This window comes from Miscanthus floridulus, chromosome 3 (assembly GCF_019320115.1).
Source record: "Miscanthus floridulus cultivar M001 chromosome 3, ASM1932011v1, whole genome shotgun sequence".
In the NCBI taxonomy this organism is placed as follows: domain Eukaryota; kingdom Viridiplantae; phylum Streptophyta; class Magnoliopsida; order Poales; family Poaceae; genus Miscanthus; species Miscanthus floridulus.
Window position 1 is genome coordinate 8,456,444 of NC_089582.1, and position 22,079 is coordinate 8,478,522.

The window sequence follows — 22,079 nt, forward strand, 5'->3', positions numbered from 1 at the left end:
CAATAATGTACATAAGATCATATCTTTTAGTTTGGTGATTCTGATAACAATATAAATCTAGGACTAACATTTGTGCTAAAGATACGTTAGACATGTCATTATAGGTTCTAGGGATGCAAGAAAAGAAGTGACGCGAAGTCTGTCCACTGCAACAAACGGAGCAAAACAATGGAGTATGTTGAAAGCACCATTTATTTATATCATTATATGCATAGGAAGGTCCTGCCAGTGGAATTGTGGAAAAACGAATGTGTAGGCCGGCCTAGAGAAGTTTATACCAGATGAAAATGTCATTGTGAGGCATGGCCAGCTGAAGTCATTGTGCATTGGGGAAGTTGGAAAATATGTTGTCACTGAATTGGATACTGTAAGTAGATTTAGCAGTGTATTTTCCGGAGCTATCCAGTTCCCAGCAAATTTGATCGTCCTCTGGGGTGTTCAAATTTAGTCTCATGGACTGTAGCACATCCCATAGTCGGAAGAATTCCGCGAGAAGGTCGTTGTTCAGGTTGTATGCGATATCCTGAATCCAAGCTCCATGCTGAAGAACTTCATGAACGGTCCTGTTCCTTCTTCTGCTATGGCCGTATAGCAGCGGGAAACGGCCGGGCGGACAGCGGACTACCATGCGCCCAACTTGAGTGCCAAAACGTTGCCTTGCGCCCATTGTGGACTGTGATCTTGTGGCTGCTGCAAAAAGGGCGGCGTCGACCTTGTCAATCGGTAGTGTCGTCCCCGACCACGCCCTCTGCGGTTCTGTCCAGGAGTACCAGAGCCAACGCAGGCGAAGTGCTCTGCTGAACCTCTCAAGATCTAGGATGCCCAAACCTCCAAATTCAACTGGCTTAGCTACTAGAGGCCATGCTACCTTGCACTTGCCACCTGAGATTTCGCTATCGCCCGCCCATAAGAAGCGGCGGCGTGCTTTGTCAATGTCATCTGTGAGCTGTTTTGGCACCTGGAGCGCAGTCAAGAGGTAAGTTGGGATGGCGCTGAGAACTGAACGTACCAGCTCGCGTCGTCCAGCTGCATTTAGAAGCCGTCCTTGCCATCCTGCAAGCTTCGCCCTCGTTTTGTCGATGGTATTTTGGACGTGCACCAATTTCAGCCGACCCAAAGTGAGGGGTAGTCCCAAATATTTCATTGGGAAGGATACCCTCTGGCCTGCAAAAGATGTCAGGATTCGGTCCAGGTCCAGTCCCAGGCATCTGATAGGAGCAACCAGACATTTTGCAAGATTTAGCTTTAGGCCACTGGCATCTCCAGTATACTAAAAAAGTGCCGTGACCTCGATTTTTTTTAATTTTAACAAAACTAATTTTAAATCTAACTCTGTCTGTTTTTTTAATCTAACACTTTTAGACGCGCCTATTGCCCTGGCGCGACCAAATACCTGTGCCGCGCCATGCATGGTGGCGCGGCAGAGGGCTGACGTGGCGGCGACCGGATTCGCGGACCGTTGACGTGGCAGGGTCTGCCGCGCCCTGATCCAAGACGCGGCAAAGCCGAATAAAACCCCGCGGCCAGTCCCGCCTGCCCGAGCAGCAAGCCCGCCTGGTCGCCGCGCCCGCTGCCCTCCCGGCGGTACCTGGACGGTTTAATTGGAACGCATCGCGCCGATAGTGAGAGTTATTCTAAGTATTGCTTGACATAAAATCAATAGTGGATTTGTTTCTGTCTTTTGTTGAATTTTTTTCACGGCCGAATAGAGAATTTGATAAGCCAATGATTTTTTCTATCTTTCATAATACGGTTAACCACCATGTTAACTATTCGATTACGAAAAATTGGATCGGATTGAAACGAATATTTTTTAAGGGAACTTATTTATTTGGCTTTTTGGCCCCATATTGTAGGATCGGCGGCGGCGCGACCATGGACCCCGACTTCCTCGACCCCTCGCGCAAGACGCCGGCCACCGGCGTCGAGATACCCCGGGACTGCCGGTTTCCGAACTAGTTGCTACTTAATCTCGCATGCAGTGATGCTGCGACGCATTGAAACGAATATGAAGCAAATAAATGAAGTTTGTGCGTAAGTTGACAAGCTGCCACATAACATTTTCATTGGTTTAACATAAGTTCGACATAGCATAACCAACTAAGTCTGCAAGTTTCGGACGCCAATAATAATTCGACCTAACAAACTAAGACCCAGGAGTGTAAGGATCCCTCGGACGCCTCTGTCTCTTCGGATTTGCTGGCAACACATTGGGAGTGTAGCCAACATCGGTGTGGTCGCGTCGCCGGTGCGTACGACTCGTACCCTGCAAGTATATGATATGCACGATTACTTAGAATTCTTTATGATCGTTAGTTCATGTAGCCTACGTATTTAAAGAAACTAACTTTATTAGTACCTATGAGGCTCCTTGGGTACCAGCGGGGAACCACCTAGCTGAGACATGCTGATCTCGTCTTGCGGCCAATCGTCCCAATGGTCGTGCTCTTTGCGAAAGCCCGGGGGTTGTCGTCGTCGTCATCGTCGTCCTCGGTTGCAGGGTCCTTCTCATCGCTATGATGTGGTGGTGTATGCACCGCGGAAGTGGCACCTGTCACTGGCTGAGAAGAGTCGGCTGGTGTCCTCAAAGAGGCTAAAGACGTGTCATCTGACCGCGCCAGGAGTGGCGGTTCCTCATAAGGAGTGTCCATGCAGCTCAGCTTTTGAGCTAGCTTCCTACAGCTTTTCTTCACCTTCTGCATAAATAGACGTTAAAGTTAGTGCATTTCCCAAACGCATATACACTAAAGAAATATTTTCGGAATGGACTAGTTTATGTTTACGTCCACAAAAGCCTTGAGGACGCCTGGCCCCTGCCCTCTAGACTCGTGAAGCTAGAACGCTACTTCGTTAGACAGCCTCGACAATTGTGTCGCCTGAGTACAGAAATGCGGTTGAACAGTTTTAGTATATACACTTAATACCAAATGACTAACAAATTGTACCATTCAAGTATCTTACCACGTATCTTTGTAGCAGGGCTCTCTGTAGCTGTGTGTCCTCTCTAGTGGCAACATCGTACACCTTCGATCACATCTTCCTCCGAGTCCTCGTCAATCGCCTCCTCAGTGTACGGGGGCTTGATATGTGTCCTCATAGACCTGTGAAGCCAGCGCAGGTACTCGTCGAAGGTGTGCTAGTCGTGTGGAGGACCCGCATGGACCAGCTGCCATTCTCTAGTTTCCCACAAGTGGATGTGCGCGTTGTGTGTCACGCGCCAATCCTTTGTCTTGTACCTCTTCCTGCGGTCATACCTGCAACAAAACGATGTTAGTTGTACCACACACACCTCTGAATTGTAGCTTTGTTATTAATCGATAACGCACCCGTGCAATCCTTGGTTGGTGGAGTAAAGCGGTGGTGGACAGCCTGTCATTCTTCCAAACGGTCTGCAGACCCTGATAGGCAAGTGAATCTTGATCACGTGGAAGAAAATAAGAGGGACGTTGCAGCGATACTCCTCTGACTCGTCCCTAGTGATAGGACTGAGATAGTACTGGCGCTCCGGAGCATCCCAAGGACATCAATGCACCTGAACATTTCATAATTGAGTTAGGCTGTGATATAGTGTAGATCGAATAAGACACAGGTATGATAGTAAAGAGAGCGTAACCTGGTGTCGTGTCAGGAAATCGAGACCGTCCGTGTACTCCCTGAACTTGCGTCTCGCATTCTCTCTAACTAACTATGATTCCGTCCAGATAAACATAGTTGTAGAGAGTGTATCCTGCCCGTTTCATTGCTGCATTGAACACGATAATAAATTAGCCATTAATAAACTCATCATATGTAACCATATCGAAGAATATAATGAACCGAAGTACTTACCGGTAAACCAGTATTAAGGGGCCTCCCAATGGGCCATCGTTCCCAACACCAAACCTGGAGTAGGTACGAGCAACCCCCAAGGTTCGCATACCCTGAGGTGCGACGACAGGCAACGCATAGCTGTCGATACGTCCATACTAGGATTGCGCTGCCCCAGCTGTACGTCGCTATGTTCTCCCACGGCTGGCGTAGTATGTCAAGGAAGATCCAGCTGATGGTGTTGCCCGAGGCGTCTAGGAAGAGAAAAGCACCAAGAAAGTGCCAGAGCCACACTCGAGCGAAACACCGAAAGTTTTTCTGAAATTGACCAAAGAAAATGAGACCCGATGGCTGCAGGAATTTCTCACTTATTTTTCTTGGAAGCCTCGTCGTCTGGTAGAAGAAAGCCAGTAAACTGAGCCACCAGCTCCCTCCAGTGATCGTTGTCAACTATCCCTGTCACTGGAAGTGCCCCCAACCGAAGGCAAAAAATAGCCTTCACGTCCTACATGGTCATCTCGCCACAAGGTAGGTGGAACGTGTGGGTCTCAGGCCTCCACCTGTTATAAGAATAGAACAACTATTAGTTGCCTCAAATTTGTTACAAGAAAGTTTACGTACAAAGAATGCACTCGCAACTGTCTATCGATGTAGTAAGTAGTGCTGGGTCAAGGGGTGAAAGACCGTGGTTGACAACACGGACAAGCTCGAGCAAGCCAGCACACCATATGTACGACGCATAACGCTCGTCTCACTGGTGGGCCCTGGTGTGCGTGCGGGGTCTCAAAGTAGGTAAGGCCACCTCTGCGTCATTGTCATTCAAGATATGTGCTCGGTGCTAGTTGTCGTACTCCACCTCAAGAATGTGGTATAATGGGTGCTGCGTGGGATGGACCATCCTGTTATAAATTGATAAATAAAGCGTTAGAGTATTTAAATTAACAAAATTCAAATTAACATTACGTAGCATTGCAAAATTTGAACTACTTGTTATGTAATACGAACATAATATGAAAGCACATGTATATATTCAAAATAACATTAACAGACATATCACGCACTAGTAACATAAACAACTTCATTAGGAATATAAGCATTTGACGAAACTTTATGAAGTCATCAAAATCGACGTATCACGCACTAGTAAGTACCGACATTTGTAAACTAGTATCTATACCAAAAATTCCTAACTAAATAACTAATTAGAAACTAAATAATAAATATCTAATCAATCCCTAAACCCAAAATCCTAACTATACTAGAACACACAACCTCAAACCCAAAAACTACCTACGTAAATCACAAACAAATTCACTAACCTAACTATCCTAAATTACTAACTATCCTAAATCACTAACTATCATAAATCAATAATAATCATGAAACCCTAACTATCCTAAATTACTAAGTATCCTAAATCACTAGTTATTCTAAATCAATAATAATAAAAAATAACTTGAAATCGAGAGGGAGGTACCTTAGGAGCGGGCAGCCTTGACGCGCCGGCGTTCGTGGTGCGGCCGCTGTTTGGGGAGTGGGCGGGCAGGCGCGGGCACGTGCGGGTGCGGGCGCGGGCACACGGGCACTGCGCGGCGGCGGGCGGCGCGGGCAGGCGGGCTCGCTCGCGATATTTATTTGGCCCTACCGCGCCAAGATCGGTGGCGCGACAGAGCCCTGCCACGTCAACGATCACGAATCCGGTCGTCGTCACGGCAGCCCTCTGCCACGCCACCATATATGGCATTTGGCCGCGCCAGGGCAATATACGCGGCCAAAAGTGTTAGTTAAAAAAACAGATAATGTTAGATTTAAAATTAGTTTTTAAAAAATGTTAAAATTAAAAAAAGCTCTCCTTGTACCGGGTTGAGGAAGATGACAACATCGTCAGCGTACAGAGATAGTCGAAGCTTAGCATACCTCCCACGCAGAGAACTGAGGACACCATCTTCTGTAGCAATGTTTAATGTTTAGAATCCTTTGCAAGCTGTCAATCGCAAGGATAAACAGGTACGGCGATAACGGGTCGCCCTGACGAAGGCCCCTTGCATGATTTATCCTTTCTCCCGGGACGCCATTCAGTAGCACAGAGGAGTGTGCGCTTCTGAAAAGAATGCTTAACCAGTCTTTCCACCTATGGCTGAAGCCTCTATGCTCAAGAAGTTCGAGGACATACTCCCATATGAGACTGTATCAAAAGCCTTGGAGATATCGAGCTTGAAAAGAAGAGCCGGCGTCTTCGTTCTATTGTATGCTCGAGCCAAATTCCGAACGTACATGAAATTATCTTGGATGCAGCGGCCCGGCCTTTGACGAAAGCACTCTGCGAACTCGAAATAAGCTGACCAATTTGTCCTGATAACCGAATGGGCAATGTCTTGGTAATCAGCTTTGCAAACGAGTTGATTAGACTGATCGGCCTGAAGTCCGCTGCTTGCTCGGCTACCTCGGTCTTCGGGATGAGGACAATGTACGCTCCATTCAAATGCTCTAACGGCCCGGCACGAAGCTGGTAGAAGCACTGGATGGCTGCCATGAGACCCTCCTTAATAATATGCCAGCAGACCTTGTAGAATGTCCCTGTGAAGCCGTCTGGACTGGGCGCCTTCTCTCCCGGCATTTCCCGAATTGTGTTTTTGATTTCATCTTCTGTGAATGGCAGGTCCTCATGCACCCGTCTGAGCTGAAGCCGGTCCCAATCTAAGGAGCATGTTCTCTGTGTTGTGCTTCCAAGTATCTCTGCGAAATATTGGCACAGAATATTTTCCTTCTCAGAATGATTCCATACAATACTTCCGTTGTCCTGTTTGAGGTAGGCAATAAGGTTTCTTTGCCTGCGGCTGTTGGCTTTCTGGTGAAAATTTTTTGTGCACGCATCGCCCTCTTTTATTTGTAAGAGGCGCGAGCTCTGCCGCCTACGAGAGCGCCCAATGGCAGCCCATCCCAACACTCTGGTTTTGAGTTCCTTTTCCTTGTGTACGTAGTGCCAGCTCTTGTGAGGTCAAGGTTCTCGACTCCTGAGCAATGTCCAGCCTCAGGATAATGTCATTTGCCATCAGTAGCTGTGTCCGGGCTTCGCTAAAAAGCGTCTTGCTCCAGGAGGCTGTGGTGGATAAGCGGTTGTAGAAGATCATCCATCATAGGGGATGTTCCTCTGACCGAGCTATTCCAGGCAGCATTAACAGTATCAAGGAAAGTCGGCACTCGTGTCCAGAACTGCTCAAGTCTGAAGGTGGTCACCCTCGGCGCATGTTGGTGACTGCCGAGAAAAAGGGGAGAGTGATCGGAGAGGGAGCTGGACAGTGCTTGCAAGGTCACTGTTGGGAAGATGACATCCCACACTCCTTATTATAGAACACCCTGTCGAGATGGACGAGAGTTGGGCAGGCTCGGCCGTTGCTCCAGGTCAGGTGTAGCGCCTATTTTGTAGCCTCAGCTCCAATAATTCGCTGGCATCTAGAGCCCGGTGGAAACGACCCATGAGCCTGCGCGCGGTTGATGTTGCTGTTGTTTTTGTCTCTTGCTTCGTAGATCGAATTAAAATCCCCTAGACACAGCCATTGCCGTGCCTGCAGTCGGCTGACAGCCAATTAGTTCATCCAGGAACATAGTCGTCAGGCTGTCATCTGTTGGACCATATACTGAGGTGAGTAGGAACGAGACATTGGAAAGCCTCATTGTCAGCTTCAAGGACAGGGTGAATCTCTGTCTGTTTGATGCCTCAGCGTGCACCAAGTCATGGTTCCATGCCACCAAGATGCCACCGCGGGTAGAGTCGGCTGCCAAGTACTCATAGCACATATATACAGCACTACGGGATACTGATTAATTACCGAGTGTGATAAACACTCGGCAAATATGGAGAAACACTCGGTAAATTGTTTACCGAGTGCCACACTCGGTAAACATGACTCGGTAAACAACGACTCGGTAAAGTTAGTTTACCGAGTGTCAACTAACGGGGCACTCGGAGAATAAATCTTACCGAGTGCTACGCCGGCACTCGGTAAACAACTACGACGTGACGGTCGTCAGTCCCCAAGCTCGCCGTTAACGGCGTCGTTTACCGAGTGTTAGACATAGCACTCGGTAAACAGATAACCATTTTCATGATTAAAACAATTCCGCAAATATTTTTCCCTAATATAGTTTACCGAGTGTACCAGTAACACTCGGTAAACATGTAACTCGTTAACCGAGTGTTCCACTCGGTAAAAAATGGCACATATATCCGAGTGGGGTCGTGGCACTCGGTAAAAAATGGCACCACTCGGCAAAATTAACAGAATCAGAACCAATTTGGTTCTGTTCTCTGTTTTACCGAGTGTAACACTCGGTAAACATGACCATTACCGAGTGTAACACTCGGTAAAACTTGTCCACAGTATTTTTTTTTTGTTTGTTTCAGTGCATATCCAGCCACAATTAACAACAATTATAACAGAATATCACAGTTACCAACAGATAGACAATATATATCACATATATGTCCACAAATGTCACATCCACTCATTATAACCAACATATAGCTACAACAAATGTCACAAGCACAATGCAAAGTCCACAAACACCATCAACATGTCCAAAGTCCACAAAGTTCAACCCACTTCTAAGTTCAACATACAAACAAGTGAAACATGGTCCTGTCACATGGTCGGAGCCCTACCGAGAAACGGAGACAAGTCCAAGTCTTGATCGTTGTTCGATCCAGCTGTAGAAGGTCCCTGGAATGAGGGAGCAAAAGAAAATAAACATATTTGTCAATTAATCATAAGGTAGTATGCCAAATTCAAATATTCCTTCGAAAGACCAGTTAACAGTGACATCAATATATAGGCATATAATAGATAACACATATCAAGTTAGTTGTTGTTTAGGTCTCCTCTATGTGCAAGATATCGTCACACATGGTCGAGTAGACTGAACATGAATTGGGCAAACACCTATGTACTCATGTAGAACCTAACATGATGCCTTTCAAGGTCTGAACAATATTACTAATAATCTAACTTATACATGTATGTATCCTACTCTCTTCTAGGTTCTAACATGATAGTGTTGACTGTAGCACAATCTGAACTGAAAAAGCCTTTCAAGATGAAGAGTGACTCACAGGAGTGCCGTCGCGCGGAGGTGGAGGCACCAACGGTATCATCGGTGGCGGCGGAGGCGGTGGAGGCTGGCCCATGCTCTGAGAAAAGCTGGCCATGTACTCGTACCAGGCCTTCTGCGACTGCTGGAAGGCCTCAAGCTGGGCCTGCACTCGCGCCCTCTCCTGTGCCAACTCGGCCTGGTGCGATAGCTGGAGGGCCTGAAACTGGCTCTGTGAGGCCTGCTGTGACTCCTGCAGGGCTTCAATCTGGGCCTACAATTATTTATCACATAGTTAGAATGCAAATAAAGAACGGGTAGAAAATGAATGGACAACGAATGCAACAGAACTAACCTGGAGTGCTACCACCTGGGGCTGTGAGCGTGGGCGTATGGCCGGGCTCGAACTCGTGCTCCGGGCTCTAATCTGGGCGAGTGTCTGAGTGTTGGCCGTGTCTATGGTGCTGTTGCCCATATAGTACCTCCCGTGTGGCTTACCTGGTCCCAACCTCATGACGATGTCACCCTCGAGGTCAGCGGTGCTTGGATCAAATTCTGGCCCATGGATCTCTCTCGCCATCGCCGTGTACTCGCTGAGGCGACTGTGCACGCTCAGGTTACTGTATGCCTCGGGCGGGTCCTCCGGGTTGTAGACGAGGTCGGGGTCCTTTGCCTTGCCCTTGTGTGCCAAGGCATATGCCTTGAACGAGGCGCACTCCTGGCCGGGGTGGAACCGCGTCTGCAGGAAGAAGCACAACAATAAGATATTATGCATTCAGAAGTTAGCGTAGCAACAACGAAATGAAATCCGCGTACATATCTGGCTGCATATTCCTTGAGGGTAGTGGGCCCTTGTTTGTGCGAGGAACCCTGCATCATCGCATGGCAACGTGAGCGTACGGCGTGATATTGCTCGTACTCCTCACTCAACCACGTGTCCACAATGGCCTCCCAGCAGTTGTCCATCCCCGCACACCAAGCAGGAGGCACCTGCACGTACACGAGCACATGACAAATCATAAATCAATTTCAGTGCAATTAATCACAGACGATGTAATCTCATGTTTACCGTCAAGTATTGCTCCTTAGTTAGGGGCAGGTGCACTGCCTGCGCTCTGGTGACTCTGTTTCCTCTGCGGGCATGGTAAATTCTTCTGCACAGGAGCTTTGTCTCGTAGAAGAGGTCCTGCACTCGGTGAACACAGACTCTGTTCACCACGTCATCCGCGTCCTCCCTACGTACTCCCTCCGCCAAGGTGTAGTAATCCTACAAGCAAATACAGTCAGTAATATACAATTAATGTGATGTTATTATCAGCATAGTGCGATGAACACGTACCCACAGCTCTTTCATCACCCGGTCGGCCTTGCTGTTATAACACCTGCCAGCTCGATCAGTCTGATCGCTGGCGGCGTGCCAGTGGGACCACTTCATGGCGGGCTGCACAACACCATCGATCCTCACCATCCCGGGGTAGTTTGCCCTGCACAGAAGACCCAGGATCCCGTTTACTCGGCGAGAGTGACTCCCTGGGATCACCATTTCCCAATCCCTGCACAAAGTTATTGAGATTGAATATTAGTTTCTGTTATAACTTAAAAACCTGTGAATTAGTGTTAACATGCAAAAATTACTTACTTAGTTTCGGATGGTCGAATCACTGGCCGTCTCTGTATGGGTAAGTCTGGGAGGCGCGACGACCCTCGCATCCAAACCGTAGGCACCCCATTTTCCTCTGCCACCAAGTCGGCATCCTCCTCGCGCTCAACCCGCTCGGAAGCATCCTCCCTCCGTGCCTCCTCCACCACCTCCGCTATCTCCTCCCTGGTCTCCTCCTCCTCCTCATCCTCCTCCGTGGCCGCTACGAACTCGTGGTCGTCGTCCTGTGGAGGAGGTGTCGGCTCTCGACGCCCTCGTCGTCGCCGTCCTCCTCCTCCACCCTGGGCTCCTCCTCCATCCTAGGCTCCACCTCCCTGGGCACGCCCTCGTCATCGTCCTCCTCCTCCTCCCTGGGCACGCCCTCCACCCTCAGTCTGTGCACACCCTCCTCCTCCACCCTGGCTGGACCCCTCGCCACCAGCCAGTAAGGTCATAACCGACCTAAGCTTCCTGATTCCACCGCCCACCATCAATCACCTGCAACAAAAGGAATAAACTATCAGTACGCATATACAAAAGTAAATGTATCATACATGTATAAAAGAGATGCAAAATAAGTAAATGTATCATACATGTATAAAAGAGATGCAAAATAAGTAAATATATCATACATATATAAAAGAGATGCAAAATAAGTAAATGTATCATACATGTATAAAATTGCCATAAGTACTACAGATCTTACATGTACTAGAAATAATCATCAAGATCATCGATAGGTGGGCCAAAAATCTCATCATCGCTATTGTCGACGTAATTATGATCGTCTCTCAAAGTCTCATCACTAGCGACACTGCCTGAATGGTGTTGCTCAAGTAATAACAAGTCCTTCGCGTTGTGAACCTCCTCTCCATCATCCCCGTCAACAATGATCGTATCATTGTCTACTTCCATTGTGAGATCTACATCTAAGACAATCTCAAAACTCCCTTCTAATCCTTCTTCTTGAAAGAACTCTCCATCATATGTGTTTGCATCGATGTTATAATCATCATCGTTTGGGACGGGTACTTTACCATGCGGCGATACCTTGTACACAACATCATACGCCTTAAGACGGTCTTTGGTTTGGCACGGGTATGAGAGATAATAAACTTGCGTGGCCTGTTGGGCCACAATGTACACGTCGTCTCCTAACAAGACGGATGACTTTAGAACTTCGACTAACCCAAGCTCAGGGGTCTTTATCACTTCTTTGGGATCAAACCAATGGCATTTGAATATGACAGGATGAAGAGGTACACAACCAGGAAACTTGAGTTTGTATATTTCTTCAATTATTCCATAGTAGTCCAACCCATCTGTGCCTGGCGTGAAAACACCGGTATTTGTGGTTCTTCGATTCGGCCGACGCTGCTCATGCCGAGTTGTGTGAAAGCGATATCCATTGACATCGTACACAGAGAATGACTTGACCCTAAATTCAAATCCATTGGCAACTTGCCTCAACTCGGCACTCATAGACACGTCAGTTTTGGCCTGCTAGTTCAAGTAGGATGATTCGTTATATATTTGTCAAGTTGAGAGTTAAGTACAAACAACAAATGAAATTGAACACTACCTCCTCCTTGAACCAACAAATAAAAGTGGGATTTCATTCTCCCGCGCCATGTCTTAGAAGGGTTTCAACTTCCGCTTCGGTGGGTTCCCTCCGTGATGGACGATGGTAGAGGAGAACAAATTTGCTGTAACGGCCGTTAACAAGAGGGTTGGATGGGTGCATGCGAAATACTGACAAGAAAAGAAACAAGTTTGTGTAAAACTTACGCAATGTACGGGCCAACCTCTTCAAGGTTCCGCAACACATACAGCTGGATAGAGCGCCACTCTTCTAGGCTCAACATCTTCAAGGTAGGTTCACTTGCACTTCCGAGTTGCCCTCGGAAAAGGCTGAGGGTCGACTGATTGTCGGCAGCATTGTAACGAGGGGGTGGATTATGCACGTTAGGAAGGTTGTCGGCATAGTATCTTGTTGTGAAGTATGACACCTCCTCCACAATGGATGCCTCTGCACAGGAAGCTTCAATTTTGCATTTATTTTTGCATTTTGTTCTAAGAACCTTTAGGCATTGCTCAATTGGATAGCACCAACGGGCATGCACAGGGCCCCCCATTTTTGCCTCATATGGTAGGTGCAAGAGCAAATGTTGCATCGGATTGAAGAAGCTGGGGGGAAAGATCTTCTCCAACTTGCAGAGCAACACCGGGGCCATTCTTTCCATTTCTTCAATCTCGGTCCGAGATATCTCCTTAGCACATAGCTTGCGGAAGAACATGCTCAACTCTGCCATCACTCGCCAGATGTGATCAGGGAAATAGCCACGAACCATCACCGGAAGAAGGCGCTCAATCCATATGTGGTAATCATGACTCTTCAGCCCTGTGATTCGCATGGTACTTAAGTTCACACCCCTCCTCCAATTCGCTGCATACCCGTCAGGGAACATCAACGATTGGAACCATTGAAGAACTTCTTTCTTTTGGGCCCTCGTTAGGACGAAGTCGGCCTTAGGCTTCTTCCATGACTTCCCGCGTAAGGGAGGCAACATGTTTAGCTTTGGTCTATCGCACAGCGTTGCTTGATCCAATCTAGCCTTGACATTGTCCTTTGACTTTTCCCAGTCCATGATTGTGTGAAGGACCGCCTCGGCGAAATTCTTTTCAGTGTGCATTACATCAATGTTATGTGGAAGAAGGAGGTCCTTAAAGTAAGGAAGCTTCCACAAGCACGACTTGTGTGTCCAGGCATGCTCTTTTCCATATCCCACGAAGCCCCCCTTTTCATTGTCGACCACAAGACCATCTAACATCTCAAGAACCTGGGCACCTGTCATCATTTCCGGTGCAGAGTCTTCCACTGTGACACCTTTTCGAAAGTTCTTGTCTCTCCTGAATGGGTGGTCAAGAGGGAGGAATTGTCGATGTTTGTCAAACGAAGAAAACTTGCCCCCCTTCTCCAACCGAAAGAACTCCACAGCTGACTTGCATATCGGGCATGGCATCTTCGTGTGAACACACCAGCCACAAAATAACCCATAAGCCAGGAAGTCATGCATGGAATAATGGTACCAAATATGCATTCTGAAGTTTGTCTTTGTGAATCGGTCGTATGTCACTACCCCTTCGTCCCATGCACGGACCAAATCGTCTATCAAAGGCTCCATGTACACACTCATATTAGCCCCCGGGTGTCCTGGAATTATAAGTGACAAGAAAATATTTTGCCGTTGAAAGGCGACGCCAGGTGGGAGGTTGAGAGGGATGACGAATATGGGCCAACATGTGTATGGTGAAGAACCCATTCCATAAGGATTGAACCCATCAGTTGCCAGTGCAATGCGTACATTACGAGCCTCATCAGCTTTGTCGGTATGCTTCCGATCGAAGCTTTTCCATGATTCACCATCGGACGGATGTATCATCTTGTCAGTGTATCGGCGTCCAGTTTTGTGCCACGTCATCTGTTTTGCGGATTCCTCGCTCATGAAAAGCCGTTGGATCCTCGGTATGAAAGGAAGGTACCTCAGGATCTTTGCGCCGACTTTTGTTTGCGTCTTCCGACCATCACCAGATTCTAACTCAATGTACCTAGATGCCTTACACTTCGGACAGTACTTATCGTCAGCATGTTCTCCCCTGAATAAGATTCATCCGTTCGGACAAGCATGTATCTGCTCGTACGACATCTTGAGTGCACGAAGGATTTTATTTGACTCATATGTGTTCTTTGGCAGAACGTGATCATCCGGAAGTAGGGTGCCAACTACTGTCAACAGTTGATCGAAGGATTCTCTACTCCAGCTAAACTGGGACTTCACAGCCATTAGACGTGCAATGGCATCCAGTTTAGAAACATTGGTGCGCCCGTGAAGGGGTTGTTGTGCCGCATCCAACATGGCGTAAAACGCCTTTGCAGTTTGCTCTGGCTCCTGCTCTGCACTTCCTTCATCGAAAGCCATGTCATGGTCATTTAACATTTCTGCCACCCCGGCTTCAGAATCAAACTCCTCGATCCATTGTCTCACGACCTCTTCTCTCGCACGATGGCGTTCACCATGCATGGTCCACCGGGTATAGTTCTCTACAAATCCATTGTTGACAAGATCTTTACTCATCTCCTCATATGTTTTCATTGCCTTGTTCTTACACTTCCTACAGGGACACCAGGCATGTCGCCGTCCGTTTGCAAATGCCTTCGTCATGAAATCATTGGCCTTCTCAATCCATTCATTTGTGTATTGACCCCTCTTCTGATAGCCCATGTACATCCACTGACGGTCATCCATCCTAACATATAGACGATATTGCAGTTTAGAGCAATAGAGTAGTAGTGCTAGAGAAAAACCATATGAGATGATAAAGAGACATTCATGTTCTTGGTCGATTCACATAGAAGATGTTTGCTAGATTGGATGATGAGATTTTACCTAAGGTTGAAAGGCCGCTATGTCACTTGTAGATGGAGGAATACATGGAACCAATTTTTTTGTAGCCACAACCATCACTAGCAAGATTTATCGAAGATTGAGGTAGAGCATCAGCAGGTTTTGTAGCGTGTCTCAACCATATAATTCAGATCAGCAAAGCTGGCCGTGCCCAGTGGGCACAAAGCGAACTATTCTTTCGCCTTTTACTAAAGAATAGCGTGTGCCCGCTGCACCAAGCAGCATATGCCTATTTTTGGAGGGTTCTTCCTCTCTGTGAGGAGGAGCCCAACAATTCAATGCAAAGTTGGGTTGTTCTTGAGGAGCCCAACAATTCAATACTAGTTTTGTGGGGTACATCTAATCTATTTTTAGATTGTAGCTAATTCATTAATACAACATTTATGATCTGAAGCTCAAACAGAATTTACATATTTCTGAAAGAAAAAATAAGAGTATATCTCCTATTGTGCAATTCATGGAAGTTTCTGTGAGTTATTTTTTCTTGATTTTAATATATGATTATACCCTACGCTGAACAATGTGCATTTGGCAAGAAGGAAGTGATCATGTGAACCAAACCATATTTCAGTTGTTTTTCTGGTTTATAAAACTAGTTTTGTGGTCTCCTCCCTTTCCTAAAGCTCAACGCCTCAAAAGTCCTCTCAACAGACTCCCCCACTTCATGCAGTTATTTCAGAATTGACCACATCATTTCACACTCTATGCACTTACGCTGCCCCTAGATCAAACCTGCCAAACCCCAACTACACAACAATGGTAACATAAATTGAATTCTAACACAATATAAATTTTTGGGTTACAGTCCTACAGATGAAACTGTTTACAGCCATCCTAAGTTCTTCATAATCATACCTCTCACAGTTCACACAGAACGAACCGAACAGACAGTGAGAAGTCCAAAACATTATGGCATTGCGAAATTTTTGTTGATATGCAAAATTGTCACTCATACTATTAAAGCCCTAATGTATGTATGGTATTGAAAGTGCAGATTTCTGCTGAAACTGAAATCATATTTGATCACAAACTGAGTGCAAGGTCAGCTGAAACAAGCCCAATCTTTCAGAAGTTACACGATCCATATATGAAATCATATCTGTTAGCCATACCCTGACATATTTGGCACTCTCAGCTCTATTTCATTAAAAAGATACAAACCATGGAAGTGTATATAGGACATAAATTAAAACGCCCCACGAGGAGGAGCAATGCTCACCAGACACGAGTATGCCGGACTTGAGCTGCTTGATGAGGAACACCACTCTCTTCCCAGTGAAGCTCACCAGACAGGAGGAGCAATGTCTGCCGCCTAAAGCATCTGCGGCACCCACCGCTCCCAGCTGGCCCGCTCGTTCGCGGCAGCACCGTCGTCACCGAGCACCTACTGCTGCCCCGTCAACGGCGTGTAAGCTTCTTGCAGCACCCCGCTGATCTGCCCTTCTTTTCCCTGCTAACAAAATGCAAGCATGAAATGAATTTCTGCCCCTCTTTTTTTTCCATTTGTATATGTAACACTTGGTTAAAGTTAATTCAAATATAGACATTAACACGGAGACAACCGAGAATGGAATCATCATAGAAAATAAAGGGCAGATCATGAACTGTAAATCGTTTGAAGATCAATTAGCGAGTGGAACTATCCGTAACGGGCTCTACCTCGCGCTCTCATCTCCTCTGTCCATCGCAGGCTTGCGTGCCCCAGCCCCAGCCTGCCGCTAGCGTGGATGCTGCCCGGCGCGGCTGCGGCCTCGTGGGCTGCTGGCAATGACAGGAGGTAGAAGATGGAGTCTTGGAACTGAACTGACCTGATGATCGCTGGGGCGGACGGCCTTCTTCCCGGCCTGCGGATGACGCGGGGGCGGCCAGGCGTCCGGCTGACGGCGGGCGGGTGGGCGGGCGACGTCCGTGGATGAAGCTGGAGGCGAGGCGTGAGGCGAGTCACGGGACGGCGCGTGAGGCGAGTTGCGGGTGGACGGCGGCGGCGCATGAGGCGAGTCGCGGGTGGAGGGCCAGGTGGGAGATGGCAAGGTGAGTCGCGGGTGGACGGCGGCGGCGCGTGAGGCGAGTTGCGGGTGGACGGCGGCGGCGCGTGAGGCGAGTCGCGGGTGGAGGGCCAGGTGGGAGATGGCAAGGCGAGTCGCGGGTGGACGGCGGCGGCGCGTGAGGCGAGTTGGAGTCTCGGGTGGAGGGCGAGTCGCGGGAGTCTCGGGTGGAGGGCGAGTCGGAGTCTCGGGTGGAGGGCGAGGCGAGTCAGAGTCTGGCGGCCTGGTACATGTTTACCGAGTGCCCAGATCTACGGCACTCGGTAAACAGAAGCACCGCAGCCCAGTGACATGTGGGCCTGGTACATGTTTACCGAGTGCCCAGATCTACGGCACTCGGTAAACAGAAGCATGGCAGCCGGTAGAAGTGGGCCGTGGAACCTTTACCGAGTGTTTCAGGTCACACTCGGTAACTGTATCCATTATTTCATGCAAAACAAAAAAGAAAAAATGCCAATTTAATCCTAAAATTCACCAAACTTTCACACGAACTATTTCATGTCATCTATTTACTATCTAAAAAATTCTAAGTTCAAATCATAATGTTGAATTTCACTCTTAATAGAAATCCTATTCGTCATTGTGAATGTTTAGTGTCTCTTTGGGAGATGTACCGGTTCGGCAGCGACGAATGTAAAAATACTTCCGAAACGTTATGAAAATTTTTCTATAATATAGATGTATGCTTCAATGTTAATTCTTCCAATCTCGTGATTTATCGAGTTCGATTTTCATTATTACAATTAAATTTACACGATATGTATCTAATTATCATAAAGAATGAAAATTTTGTGAAATATAGTAAATAAATCGAAATAAACACCATATTTTGGAATGGAGTACTAAATATCATATGTGGATAGAGGAAAAAGAATGAAGGGAAAAACAAGAAATTTGGTTGAATTTTACCGAGTGTTGCGCCAGTACACTCGGTAAAAGATAGTGTTTACCGAGTGTTGTGAACTTACACTCGGTAAAACTTTATTATTACCGAGTGCAAATACTTCTACACTCGGCAAACATGTCATGCCGTGACGCCGTTTGGCGCACGGTTGGTATACTAGGAGACGTGGCAGCTCAATACCGAGTGTCTCTTTTTACCGAGTGCGCCCCTTCGGTAAAATTGTAGTTCTACCGAGTGTTCGGACTCGGTAAAGAGGTCTACTACCGGGTGTTTATGTTTTCCGAGTGTTGGCACTCGGTAATAAATGTTTTCCGAGTGTCCCGACTTTTGACACTCGTAATTTTCTGGGCACTCGGTAACTACACAGTCTCCGGTAGTGCAGGTTTGGCCCAAGAACTCCAAGGCCAAAAACCTATCCACGCTGTCCAGCTTAGTCTCCTGTATACAAATGATACTTGGTCCAGCCTGCTGAATCATAATTTTGGCTGTTTCTCTTCGCGCGGCACAGTTGAGGCCACGAACGTTCCAGTTAAGCAGTCGGATGTCACTCATTGCAAACAATCAGAGAACAACAAGCACAATACACATGCCAGCAAACCAAACAGCAGGGAGCAAGCAGAAGAACATCTGGCCAGCAAAGCGTTGAGTACACATGCCATCCAGCCACATCCCACGGTTTCCCAGTGCAGCAGCCATCTGGGAACAAGCCACCCAAACACAAACCTCCAGCCCCAAAGACGAACAACACAGACCACAGGACCTAACTGAACCGGTAGAAGACCGGCCGGCGCTGACTCTAGCCTAAGATACATGGTTCAAAGGGAACCGCTACTGATCTGTCAGCGTCCAGCAGTCTAAGCAACATCCATCTCTGCCACACCGGACTCAGCTGCGATGGCCGCAAGCGCCTTGGAGAGCTCCTTGTTCCCCAGACGCGTTGCCGCTCGGACGGCATTCACCGCATTATCTGGGAAGTCCTGCCCATACAGGTCGATGTAGGCTGTGACCGCTGCATCTGGAGCCGCCAACATGCTGTTGATGAAGGCGAGCTCGCGCATGAGCTCTGCGCTGGGCACGCTCAGCAACCGGGACCGGGGATGCCTGGGCCGCCAACGGCTGGGCGCCGCAATATTCCTCTTGCCGCGGCTGCTGATCGGGGCAGGGCAGGCTGGTCCGGCCTCTGCAGAATCGAGGCTGGGATGGCCTTGAACATACCGGCGTTGAAGGCAGCGTAGTCATCACCATGCATCTTGGCTCGCCAGGGCCTCCTTCGCTGCCTCCGCCTCCAGAGCCGTACCACCCCCTGGACGCCTGGGTCTTCTACATCAGAAACATCTCCAGAGCCCCGGCCCAAGTTGGTTGCCTGGGCCACCCCATCAATATCCATCCGAGTAACCTGGTCGGCCACCAGGTATTCGGGCCTCTTGCTGGTGCCTTCGAGCTGGACTCCTGGCCCGAAGACAATCTCATCATCCTGCGACCTCGCTGGGTGGGCCGACGACGCACCAGCCCATAGGCTGCTGACGGGCCTGTACTCTGGCGAACGGGGCCGATTGCCTTGGCCGTCGCCGTCGCTGTCGGGGGAGTAGCGCAGCGACTCGATCGGCGGCCAGCGCCCTGCCGCAGCCGAACTCGTGGATCATTGGGTCGTCCTCCTGGGAGAGGGTGGCTGTCCGGGTCGCCCAGTCGTCGTCAGAGCTCCTGAAGAAGTCAAGCATAGGGTCACGGCTTACCGGCCGAGTACGGGCGATCGGAGAGCGCGACCGACGGCGTTCCCAGTCTTCTGAGGCATGCTGGAGGGCCTCCCGCCCTCGAACAGACCTCCTCGGCGAGCGGCTGCTCGGGCGCCCTCGGTCCAGCATCGCGTGGTCACCAATCCAAGCCCAGCGGTAGGTTGGTGGTGGTTACAGTTACAATTACAATGCCTTCTCCTACTGCTTCCCAGGAAGCCATGGCGCGGAGGGATTCCTCTCCATCGGCCCGTACGCCCGGGATGACGACGACGACGCCAAGCTAGAGTTCACCAACCTCATCTTTGGGTACGCCGGCGACGACCGTAGACGATTTGTCTACTCGCTCCAGCAGCTTGACATGATGGTCTTCGGGCAGCAGCTGGACGTCGACCCGTCTGTCTACACGATGCAGATGATGATCGTCGACTCTGGGACTCCTATCACCTTCCTTTTGGCCCCGGTCTTCGATGCTCTCGACAAGGCGGTGACGGCGGCCATGGCGGCCAAGGGCTATGGTCGGGCTCGCCACCAGCTGCAGGACGAGGAGAACACGCTCTGCTTCTGGGTGCCGGGTGATATGGTCGACTGGAGCGACCTGCCGACGGTGGAGATGAAGTTCACGGCGGAGACAGGCCTGAAGCTGCCGCTAGAGAATGTGTTCGACCAACGGTTCATCGACTCGGACGGCCGCCTCCTCTGCCTGCCGATTCAGCCAAGAGGTGCTGGCGTGAATGGCGTCCAGATTCTAGGGAACAAGGCCACAAGAACCTTCAGGGTTGTGTTTGATCTCCAAATGTTTGGATTTCAACCAGATGCCTGCTAGTGCTAGCTGATCAGTGTCATTATATTAAGGATCATCTATCAGATTGTTGCAGAGAAAGTTAACAACAGTAGTAATAGTAATAGTAATAGTAATAGTAGAAGAGCAGAGAAAGTTATTTATAATATAAATTAATCATTTAGGTTATATTAATGTATGGATGCATTCATACCGTTGCACTGTTGTTTTTTTGGTGCATATAATAGTTTGAATTGGTCTCAAGTAGAATTGTTTGTTTTTGTGTTATTTGAAAATCCTGCCAAAAAGAAGAAAAAAAAAGGTTTGTTCTACAGCAAAGTCCTTTCAGCCCAAGCTTCTCTTCAAACGGATTAAGCCCAGCTCGTGGGTCCTTCCCCTTCTTAGTCCCGTAACCCTGTCATTGTGTGGGCCAGCCCATCAAGAAAATCAGCCACAGACGCATCGCCTCCTGATGAGGCCCAATTCCATTTTCACGATCGCTAGCTCGTTCCTTGGGCCGTGAAAGGAAGGAGCGCACAGACCGACCAGCTTTCTTCTCCTTTTTTTCCCAACAAATCACGTGTGGGCCTACAGAACCAAGTACTACCTAACGGGGGTGCATTGCTCTTGTCCTTAGGCTTGAAGCACAAGTCATGGATAGGTAGGCCGCTCCGAAGGAGCAAGTTTGGTGACAAGGCGTGTTGATGTGCATATTCTGACTTCTAAGTTCATGATGAATTCTGTACCATTCTCGATGGTTCTAGCACAAGTATTATATATAGATGGAAAGCTTTTGTAGTTTACATTCATATGCAACGGGGATGCCACGTCCATCGGAGCTTTGTAGTTTACAAGTTTGGTGAAGTTGGCTCTAGGGCCACGAGTTTTGGGCTGGGCCAAGTTGAAGGGACACCAGGCCCGCACACCTGTTGGAAACTCTAACCATAAACTGGACCCAGAAAAATACAGAAGTCAAGTGCTCTTGTCCTTAGGGTTGTGCCATAGCTATGCCTTTGAGGATTGGGAGTTTGCTCTTGCACTTGTTCTTGTGTGTCCTTGTGATTTGCAAGATCTTGTCTCTACCTTCGTGTGGTTCAAGTAGATATTGATCCATTGAATGCTTGGACGAAATCTTTTGTCATAGGTGGCTTCCCAGAGTAGCTGTTGTTGCCAACAGTTCGCCATTGTAGCCCGACAGGAAGAGCTAATTAGATGGCACCTGCTCCTGCTCCTCCACAATCGCGCAAACGTATGCTAACTTAGAATCGTTGGTTAGAACTCAATAGCATTGGCACGCAAGCGACTGAATGTGCATGGACGCATGCATGCATGTTCGAGCCTTCGAGAAGATGGCGCCCATCAGGACTGGCAGCCAGTAGCGGAGGCTAGCTGGACTCTCCGTAATGACTCAGCACCTACGCCGAGGTCGCCGCGCCAGCACCGCCGCGCATGGCGATGGAGAACTTGCGGAGCAGGAGCAGCTCGACATGCACGTGCCAGTCCTGACGAGCTTCTCCGCAGCGCAAGTTCGACATGCCAGGGCTTCCCAGTGCGTCATGCCAAGACAGGTGTCATCGTCTACGGCAGCAGCACAAGTTCATCCAGCTTCTCCAGCGCCT

General features: G+C 48.5%; 1 protein-coding gene, 1 non-coding gene and 1 pseudogene across 2 annotated transcripts; 2 read left to right on the top strand and 1 right to left on the bottom strand.

Annotated features, from left to right (window-relative positions):
• Positions 1–316: 316 nt before the first annotated feature.
• LOC136543096 (uncharacterized) lies at positions 317–19,194 on the bottom strand (annotated as a pseudogene).
• LOC136547651 (U5 spliceosomal RNA) lies at positions 15,146–15,265 on the top strand. Its single transcript, XR_010781615.1, has one exon. It is a non-coding gene; the product is annotated as a U5 spliceosomal RNA (small nuclear RNA).
• On the top strand, positions 19,193–20,505 carry LOC136543097 (uncharacterized). Its single transcript, XM_066535650.1, has 2 exons — positions 19,193–19,379; positions 19,895–20,505. The coding sequence occupies exons 1-2, from the start codon at positions 19,193–19,195 to the stop codon at positions 20,503–20,505; spliced, it is 798 nt and encodes a 265-aa protein (XP_066391747.1).
• The last annotated feature ends 1,574 nt before the right edge of the window (positions 20,506–22,079 follow it).